Genomic DNA, 11,265 nt, shown 5'->3' on the forward strand with positions numbered 1-11,265 from the left:
ATTTGTCACGATGGGCTAACTGACCTGACCTCATGCTCATCTTATCATCCTCCCCTGGTGCCCCGCCAGCGTAAACCGTTAGCGCAGGCGGTTGCACCATTTCACTATCATTCACAAAAAAAAATTCAAACGGGGAGGGGGAAAGGGGATTGTTAGTAATGTAGATTGATTATCTCATTGCTAGCAATGTACCATGTCAGGTTGACCTCCACGCGGTTCCCCCTGGAAACCATCCTGATAAATTCCCGGTGAACTTATCACGATGGGCTAACTGATCTGACTTCATGTTCATCATATCATCCTCCACTGGTGCCCCGCCAGCGTAAACAGTTAGCGCAGGCGGGTGCACCATTCCATTATCAACCACAAAAAAAAAACCCATTTTGGCTCTGACCAGTCTATATACCACCAGTGGAGGATGATAAAATGAGCATGAGGTCAGGTCAGTGAGACATTGCGACAAATTTACCATGGTTTCCATGGGGAACCATGTCAAGCTGACATTGCTAGCAATAACATCATCAGTCTACATTACTAACACCAGTGTGGCACAATGGGGAACATTTGATAATAATTTCTAAAAAATTGCATATAGATGGCGTGATTGGTATCGATGGAATTCTTCATAGTTTTGCAAACGTTTATAACACAAAACCGTATTTTCAAAAATGTTTAATCTATTTTTAAAAAGTTATATATACATGTTAAAATGAAATAATGCATTTAGAAAAGTAATTTTCATATATTTACTCATTTTGTTAATTTCCAGTACTTAATTACACTTTAATCAGTGCCATATTATATTATCTGTGCTAACACTGACACTACTAACGGTATCCCTACTAACGGTAGGGAAAAAATATATAATGTAAAAACTTGACGTTCATAAGCGACTAAAATGTCCTACATGAATAAATGATTTTTGAATTTTTAATTTTGAACAATGCCTTTTTCCGCCGCTAAGTCTATTAAACCAACCTTTATCACCGACCATTCCTCAAGGATATCACTGGATTTTTTTAAATGGTAAACGATGGAGGCCCGAAGGTCGACATTTGATGAAAACTTATTGTCGATCCGTCAAACTGTTTCGGAGGAGTTAACTGTTACTGAGCCAGGCCTTTTACTCACTAAACGATTACTTGAATGACGAGCGTGCATGGCAATAGTTTTCATGTTCGGAATTTTCATTTAATGTTAGACATAGACACCTATATAAATGTAAATAAACTGGATTAAAAAAAAAAGTAATTGAATTGAATACTTGCCAGTTCTTCTCAATTGGATCTATATACCGAACTGGACGGTAAGGAAAAAAAATATAATGTAAAAACTTGACGTTCTTAAGCGGCTAAAATGTCCTACATGAATAAATGATTTTTGAATTTGAATTTGAATTTGAGGAGTATCGTTACTAAGAGCGCAAATTTGATCTCTAAGATCGCTCAATAACTAGTTATCATAAGGGGTTTGTTGCTGGCAGCTTGTCTACCATTATTTTTATAAACTTTGTATTTCTGGTATCTGTTTTTATATGTCACTTTTTAACTAGTTGTTGTTACTTTCTTTTCGCTGTGAGCAGGGGTGGATCGTGAATTTGTGGGGCCCAGGGACCTAATTATATTGCTCAACTAAAAAAATACACAGGCCAAAAACAAGTAACCAAAAATTCCCCGTTCGTTTAGATAGATGCATAGGTTGATTGATCTTAGGGTTGCCAACCTTATGGTAGGTTTTTTAACATTCTAGATATTTTTATATTCTAAATATCGTTTCTGTGGAGACTGGGGGCTCTTTGTATCCTCGGGGCCCTGCAGCCCAAAAATCCCTTAGGTAGATCCGCCCCAGGCTGTGAGCCTTTTTAGGAAATATATATATTTATCACTACTAATCTGATTTTCAATAAATAGTCGTTGTGTTCTCACTCCAGACAGAGGGTTGATGTATACTTACCAGTATATTTGATAGGTAGTGCTATAATTTGGTTACTGGGTCTTGTTGGCGGTGGATCGCTGAGCTGGACCCTGGCTTCATCCACCAGGTTATTTGGCACGGGTAACAACTTCATTTTCGATCTGGTTAGTGTTGTCTGTAATTATAGATTTAATACATTTACAACGGACAGAGAGATTGTCTGCTATGCTAAGAGATGAATAACGAGATGACTGCGAACAGGGGTGAATAGAAGAGAAAAACATATTACGTCAACCCCAAATGAATGGGATAAGGAAGAAGCAGATGATGAGAGAGATATCTGCTATGGTCACTTTTAGACACAGCGCCATCTAGACCCAAGTTAAGCTAACTAGATCTTTCATTCTTTTCTTTCATTTCATTCATTCATCTTTTATTCTTGTTATGGGTACTAGATAACTGATACAAATACATAGATACATTTTTTTTCGTAAATTATGTATGTAACATAATATTATACATAGAAAACACCCAGAACAATACAAACAATCATATTCATGAATACAAATGTTGTCGTGCGAGGAATCGAACCCGCGACAACCGGAGATAAAACGGGGTGCTAAACCGCTAGACCACCGAGGTCGTCGAGTTATTATTATAATTAAACACTAAATATTGTAACACATACTTGGAGTGGCGTCCACTCTTCTCTGGTCATGGTGTGAGGGTCGACCCCCACCACATCGCCTTCAGTCAAGTTTGTGGACAGCCAAGCTTCCACGGAAAGGGTGTCAGGGAGAGCTGAAAAATAGAGTTTACTTTTTTATAACATTCAGTAACATATTATCTATTTTTTATACTGTGTAGGTCGCAAACATGCACGGCCCATCTGAAGGTAAACGGTTATCGTAGCCTATGGACGCCTGAGACACCAGGGGTGTCACATGCGCGTTGTCGACCCTTAAGAAACCTTAATATACCTTAGATTCTTCTAGTACCCAGTTCGATAGCTAGCGGAACTGGACCGTAGGGATATCGATAAAAATCATGACGTGCACTAGAGACTGAAAGATCCTATATGATTGATGATTTAATTTTGGAAATTAGCCTTTAATGTCTATATTTTAGAGTGGATATCATTCTGTTTCACATACATATATATCTGAATGGTTATAAGGGTACAGGCAACGCCACGTTGAATAACTGAATATCCACTCTAAAATATTAATGTTACAGTCTAAATTCCAATATTAGAAATATCTGAGTTGGAATATTTACACTCGTGGAAAGCAAGGGATGGTCACTACTATACAATAACAGTATACAAAGTATATAAACAACCGGATATAACCGGTTCGAACTAGTTTCATCATACTAACATTGCTTCATCAGCGTCCACAACGTCAGGTCGGCCTCCTTCTCAAACTGCGTGTAGTACCTCCCGTCGGTCCAGACGAGCGCGTGGGAAGCTGTCACCACCGCTGTACCTGCGGAACCCGTGAACCCTGATATCCATTCCCGGCGGGCGTCCACTGGGGCTATGTACTCAGACTGTGAACAGGTCAGAACAATATCATGAATACAAATCTTTGCGTGCGAGGAATCGAACCCGCGACCATCGGAAGTAAGGCGATATGCTAAACCGAGGACCACCGAGGTCGTCAGGTAAAATACTTACATGATGAGCATCAGCTGTTGGCACGATGTATGCGGCCAGCTTGGTGGGTTGGCTCGCCATCAGCGCCCGAAGCGCTGTCAACCGCTGCAGCGACATAGTGCTATAATCTGCAACATTTTTATAATTATATACTGTTTTTTTATAATTGTTCACGATAAATATAGATTTTTTTTTTATAATATATATGGTGGATTTTTACTAATTATACGTATTTTTATAAACAAGATTTTTTTTATAATACATAGGGCCCATGTGATGGTAAACTGTTGCCGTAGTCTATGGACGCCTGAAACACCAGGGGTTTCATATGTGCTTTGCCGACCCTTAAGAAACCTTAATATACCCTTCTTGAAAACCCCATGCTGTAGTCTGTAGAGAAAACCTCGGCAGGTAGTTAGTTCATTCCACGATCTAAGTGTACGCGGGAGGAAGCTCTAATGAAACCGCACTGTCCGAGACCACTTAGGTTTTAGCGTGTGGGGATGAATTCCCTGTCGATGGCGATGAATTGTTCATTTTTTATACTATAGGTTGCTAACAAGCATACGGCCCATGCGGTGGTAAACGGTTACTTTGGCCCGTGGACGCCTGAAACACCCTGTAACTGTTGTTGCGGCAAGCCGCGGGTAAAAGCTAGTATATATATACAGACGACGGTTACCAATTACCATCAGGCGGGCCGTAAGATTGTTTGTCATTCTAATTGCATAAAAAATATTTATTTTTAATTTATATTTGTATTTATTAATATATCATACCAACCTTTATTTATGAATGTTGATTTCTCCTCATTTATCCTTGGCAAAGAGTTTGTGGATAATCTGTGACAAGGGCAATACAAATGTAATATAGTATATGTAGCATAGCATATCACGTAGATACTTATATAGCAGGTATGTCAGGGAGCGAACCGAAACTATCAAATTCAAAAATCATTTATTCATGTAGGACACTTTAGCCACTTTTGAACGTCAAATTTTTTACAATATAATTTTAATTTTTCCCTACCGTCATAGACCCACAATTGAATATATTTTTTTAAACCCAGTTTATTTATATAGGTGTCTATGTCTAACATTAAATTAAAGTCCTGTGCATGAACAACTATTGCCATGCACGCTCGTCATTCAAGTAATCGTTTAGTGAGTAATAAGCTATGCTCAGTAACAATGATTTAACTGTTTTGAATTGATTTAAGGGTAATTCCAGAATATCCTTTGGTATGTTATTTTAAACTTTTATACCTATTCCCATAAAAGACCTATTGACTTTTATAAACTATACGAGCTTAATTCGCAAGTTGCGTCTTGATTGAAGAGTTTATAGCATTAAAATAAAAGTAGGTATATAGTAGCGTGACACTATATTATTCCAGAATGGCAACACATGTATGAAGAATGAGTAGGACTTATATATATATATATATATATATATAACTAGCAGACCCTGTAAACGTTGTTTTACCATATAAATTAAAATCGCTATTAAAAAATAGGCGTTGATGGTAGAAGGCTGAAAATTAAGGGTTGTATGTATTTTTTAAAGCCACATTATAAAAAAATAAATGTTAGGGTTGGACAACCCTTATAATTTAGGGGTATGAAAAATAGATAGTAGCCGATTCTAAGACCTATTGAATATGCATATAAAATTTCTTAACACTCGGTCAAGCCGTTTCGGAGGAGTATTATATATATATGTATTATATATAAAATTATGGTAAACAAGCTATCGGCCCACTTGATGGTAAGTGGCAACCGTGAGTTATATACATAAAAAATAACATCAACAATTACGTCACGTCAAATTCAAACGGGGATCGAAATTACGACGGGCTGAGTCGAGGTTCGAACCCCTAGTGGTGCCCTCAGACTAAAGTCGTATCCGTCAGGCGGGAGTTGGCCTTCAGCCGCTGCATAAGTAGTTCGTTTGTTTTGGAGTGTCATCTGCACTCGCCCCCTATCGTCCGGTGAAGCTGTAAAGGCCAGCTGCGGACAACAGCATTAGAATAGTCCGCGATATCACACATACGTCTCCATTCTGGAGGACAAAGATATCATGCCTCTTATCCTATTGAAATTAAAAATACTACTTCGTGGCTGAAATAAGTATATCTTGGTAATTAATCTCTATTATATCCCATATAACACAAGCAAACTTATAAAGTTACGTAGAAACTTACATAAATATTGAATAACAAAGCACACGAAACCACATTATCACATCCATTTTGTATTTAGCGCGCCATTTAATTAAAAAATAAAAATACACAAAGAACTCACTGCATACAGCTTACACAAATGTTACGTAAGTACCAACTCTACGGAACGTATACATCAGTTCACAATGGAGTCCAATTGATTCTGCTAAACTTTATATTGGGTCAGAGTCCTCGAACCATTGTAACGGTATATGTGTTGACAAAAACCTATTATAAATTGGTGTGTTTAAATAGCAAGGAAATAGAGTCCAATATTGTATGTCATAAAAATGCATAACGGTTTATGATATTGAGAAGTTCGTATTTTTTTATTTAAGATTTTTGTAAGTAACTTTTTTTGTTTCGGTTTTTCCTGTCATGGGTAATTATAAATATATCTATTTATACCTATAAAGATGGTAGAGTAATATCGAAAATAAATTGCTAAAATTAGGTTCTATATTTATACGTGCTGCCACAGCTCTTTAGGAATTTTAGATTTATAGGAAATAGTCCTAGGTTAAGAATAGAGTTAGTTATCGTTAATCTACTATAAAATGTAAATACTACTTATTTAATACCTACTACACCTACTACTTATTTAATATGTTACGGTAACCGTTTACCATCAGATGGGCCGTATGCTTGTTTGCCAACATCGTAGTATAAAATTATTACTTTTTTAAAAACCATCGTTAACCCAGATTATATATAACGTGCTGATGGAGATTGCGAGTAATATACCATGTCAGGTTGACCTCCAGCGGTTTCACCTGGAAACCATCATGATAAATTCCTGGTGAATTTGTCACGATGGGCTAACTGACCTGACCTCATATTCATCTTATCATCCTCCACTGGTGGTCCACCAACATAAACCCTTAGCGCATGCGGGTGCATCATACCATTATCATCCATTAAAAAAAAATAAACGTGTTGGCTCTCAGTTTTCATTATATTTTTTGTAGATGTTTCCACTCCCAAGTAACACTGAAGTACCCATTAGTAGAGCCATTTTAGTCTACATTGAGACAAAATGACAATATATTAATTCCTTATTCTCCATTGACATTTGTTTTTTTTTAACCTACCTGTCAGTCATCGAAAACTGCTATAAATCACTTTATTGAGATAACACCGCCATTATATTTATATTTTTTTATGTAACTGGCAGACAAGCTGACGGCCAACCTCATGGAGAGTTAACGTAGCATAAAATGCACTACATACTCGTACATCAAAAAATAATAATAATACCTCTTCATTGTGTTTAGATAAACAAAGAACAATAAGTACAGTACATCTTAGTATTGACAAGTGTTTACATAGAGAGAATAGAATAGCATAGAAATAGAAAATCATTTATTCAAATACATTTTTTTAATCAACCGCTCATTCGGAAAGCTGTCTCATCACAAGAAGAACGAGCAAGAAACATGTGTGTTGCTCTTTGAAATAATTTTATTCTTACTTACAATTTAAGTTTAAGTGTGTGAATACAAACTACCGATTTGCACTAATTCAATTAAATAATCAAATATAAAAAATATTGAATATACAACAACTGGTTAAACAATTAATAAGAGGAAATCAGTCAGTGATTAGAGCAGACCAGTCCCTACAAGCAGCACCCGTTCACGAGTATGACGGACGAACATAGGAGGCACACTATATTTAATATACAATTATAGATAATCATACATTTTATAAGCATAATTAAATAACCTTACACACTATACACATCATATAGGATGAGAATGACTTCCTCGGTACTCCATCATCATTACCTTTTTTTCCATTATTTATAAATCGACTGCTCCTTAACCCCGTAATTTATTAAGGTCCTTGCTCCTAATAGATATGAAACTTAATAATCTAAATAAATAAAATAATTATTATTACGTATATTCCCCTATTTCACAAAGTATATAATACAATACGTGTGAAACCGACCGCCGAGTACACAATTCTCTATAGGCACGATTAGCGATACAGTCTTTAGATATAAACATATATGTAGCTAGCCTTTCAGGTAGGCGCTGATGCGGAGGCATAAAGGTCAGTGCACAAAGCTTTGTTTCCTACACTATAGAAGGAAGTGAACTGGAAATAACTGAAATAGGATATACCTAAGCTATCTCTGTCGATATATTGATATAACTATGTTATAAGCAATACAATACCTTTTTTTTTTCATATAATTAGAATTGCAACAATCGACAGTGTGACATTGTATAAAAATAGGTGTACCTCAAGGATCTATTCTTGGTCCATATTTATTTCTAGTTTACATTAATGATCTCTCGTTTGCCATTTAGGATAGATGCTTTTTAAATCAAAGAAATTTAGTTAAGTTTCTTGATAGCTCTTCTAAATTGAATCTGTATACTGAGCTGGACGATAGGGAAAAATTATTAATAGAAAAAACTTGACGTTCATAAGCGGCTAAAATGGCCTACATGAATAAATATATTTTATTTAATAGAAAAGGTGTTGGTAGGGGCAGAAATACGATGTAAAAACATCATGAAATGTAGCACTAATTCCACAAATTCACAAAATCCGCAATATGAGAAGGAATCTTCTCATATTGAGGATGTCACCTCTCAATTTGAGAGAAATACTCCAGCTGTGACGTGGATAAATTTACTGAAACTGTTATGCCGTACTGTGCAAGGGCCTCTAACAAATATTCATTATAATAAATGATCTGGCGGCTCTCCTGAAGGCAAGCGATTACCGCCGCCCATGAGCACCCGCAATACCAGGGGAATCGCAAGTGCGTTACCGGTCATTTAAGAAGGAATGAGCCCTTTTCTTAAGTTTCAATAACGAATCAGGGGAATTGAAAGTGCGTTGCCGCAATTTCAAACAGAAATAAGCGAAAAAATATCATACCGTTTTGGAAATACCATTGCTGGAAGGTGATTCCATAATGAAATAATTTAAAATAATTACAAATGCATTTATTACATTATGTATTTCAAAATATTTATAAACACTATAATACAATTAGTACATCGTCATAATTCAGTCGTTATTCACAAAACCAATTCCTTATCTTTACACAACGCCATTAAACAAACCAGATCAAACTATTCTTGCAACAAAATAGGTTTTGAATGCATTTTATCAAATCCTTAGAAAATTATCTAGTAATCTCAGTTTGGAGTTTTGAAGTGACACTTATATATAGACTGAGCTACAATGGACTAACTCACCTGTAGTTAGTTCATTTTATCATACTCCACTGCCCGACCAACATAAACCACTACTGCAGGAGGGCGTATCATTACATTATCATCTATAAAAAAAAAAACATGAAAATGTCAACTATTTACTATTCATTCAATCTAATTGCGTTAGGATTATGTCGGTATATAACAGACGATAAGTGTCAAATGTCTACATAATATAAAGTATACAGAAGATGTTGTTACCAAGGTTATTTCTTTATATATTACAAAACAAAGTCGCAGTCGCTGTGTCTTTTTTATCTTTTAAATTACGCAACAGATTTTAATACTGCTTTCTGCTATAGATAGACTGATTCAAGAGAAAGGTTTGTATTTATAATACATGTATGTTATAGTATAGAACAAGCCGATATACAAAGAATTGCAATGCATCCGTTCGAAGTCGGGACGGATCGTTAGTAAATAATAAAATAGCCTAGCGTCTATTAAAGAAGGTAACAAAAAACATGTCATTAGAGTCACTGTCATGTACTATGTATATTGAAATAAAGCTGAGAAGTTTGTTTGTTTAGTTGAACGCGCATACCTCGGGAACTATTGGTTCGAGTTAAAAAACCCTTCCAGTATTGTATAGCCCATATATTGAGGAACCCTATAGGCTAAGTCTTGTATAGCCTATATGTATAGGAGCACTATAGGTTATATAATATCAGTCTACGACCAATGGGAGCGGAGTATTAATGGAAATTGATGCAAAACGGATGAAATGTTTTTTGTCAGTTTCTCTTATATAACATAAACAATATTATTATAACCTATTTTTATAATTATTTTCTACGCCGTAGACAAAGTCATATGGTATATGTTACAACTTGTCCCGGCAAACGTTGTTTTGTCATATAAGTTAATATCGCTAATAATGAATGGGGATTGATGGTAGAAGGGTGAAAATTACGATCTGCGTTTATTTTTAATGCCGAATCATAAAAAATAAAAATAAAAAATTACGTGAGAAGAAAAAAAAGAAGAAAAAATTTGGGGTGGGGTGTGCCACCCTTATCACTAAAGTGATAAGGGTGGCCCACGCCAAATTTTTATAAAAAATAGATAACCTATTTACAGACCTATCGAAACCAGTTCAAAGGACCCGTCGAGAAAAAAATGTGACACGAAATTTTTATATATTAAGAAGATAATGCATATAATTATAAATTAGTTCAGTTAGTACCAATTAATTAATAATTGAACTAATTCATAATTGTGTATGTTCAAACTAATAAATATTAATTACTGCTTCTAAACTTAAGTAAATAGGTGTTTAACAATAACTTAATACTTTTTACAATTCTCTTAATGTTAATGAGACCATGATTACTAGAGATTTTCAAAAGACTGCATGACAGAAACAAAAAATAACACAATTTTGTCAAAAGTCATAAATACTTGTATGCTTAACATTGTTTCCCAACCTTTTTACGTCATGCCCCATCATATCCTTTCTAAAATTCTCATGCTCTCCCAGCCATATTAAAAAAAAAAATATTCGGTCAAGAAACTTAAATATTTTAGCAAGAAATAATTAAAATTATTAAAGAAACACAGAAAGTAAATTTTTAAATAGATAATGAAAAGCAGTAATTCAAATCCCAAATAATTTTAATAAAGATTTTTCTATTGCAATTGTTTTATTTTAATTTAGTGATAAAATAATAATTTAAGAATCTGCTTTTTTCGTTAAATTTGGGACACAAATCCAGCATGTTTTATAATGTTGTGCATATAATATCGAGTTCACTTTTGAATTGCCCTCCTTAACAATCAAAACCCTGTGGATCATGGGGCCCATGTTGGGAAACACTGTACTATATGCTTCTGGATTATTATAATAGTTCCAGTTCTACTCACAATAGCAACATGGGACTAAATGCAAAGGTAACTATTTTACATTACAATATATTAATTTGTTGCTTCCTTCTAAAAACCTAGTTGGATAGATATTACAGTAGTCCCACATGTACATTCAAATCAAATGTAAGTACAAAAATAGTCCACTTGGCCTTCCAATAGTTCCCTGTATGATCGGACTTGATTGGCAATTAAATAGTCCTAGATCAACACTTACAATAGTCCAAATGTGGGACTAAATCTATACATTTACATTGCATTATTTTACTGTAACTTATTGGTATTGCAAGCTTATTAGCTTGGATAGTTATTATAATAGTCCAGGCTCTACACTCACAATAGTTCCAATATGAGGCTTAACATGTTGAAGA

The 11,265-nt window shown here is 35.0% G+C and overlaps 1 protein-coding gene across 1 annotated transcript in view; it reads right to left on the minus strand.

Annotated features, from left to right (window-relative positions):
- Positions 1-11,265, minus strand: part of LOC131845352 (xaa-Pro aminopeptidase ApepP-like) — a 46,318-nt gene that overhangs the window by 30,022 nt on the left and 5,031 nt on the right. Inside the window, exons 2-6 of the mRNA XM_059194403.1 lie at positions 4,355-4,413; positions 3,593-3,699; positions 3,294-3,465; positions 2,603-2,715; positions 1,954-2,089 (exon numbers count right to left, since the gene is read on the minus strand). Coding sequence (XP_059050386.1) covers positions 1,954-2,089; positions 2,603-2,715; positions 3,294-3,465; positions 3,593-3,688 — 517 coding nt within the window. The 5' untranslated portion in view covers positions 3,689-3,699; positions 4,355-4,413. The remainder of the gene's footprint in view (positions 1-1,953; positions 2,090-2,602; positions 2,716-3,293; positions 3,466-3,592; positions 3,700-4,354; positions 4,414-11,265) is intronic.

The sequence above is a fragment of the Achroia grisella genome, unplaced genomic scaffold (genome assembly GCF_030625045.1).
Source record: "Achroia grisella isolate CSIRO2021 unplaced genomic scaffold, CSIRO_AGI_Agris_v1 utg461, whole genome shotgun sequence".
NCBI lineage: Eukaryota > Metazoa > Arthropoda > Insecta > Lepidoptera > Pyralidae > Achroia > Achroia grisella.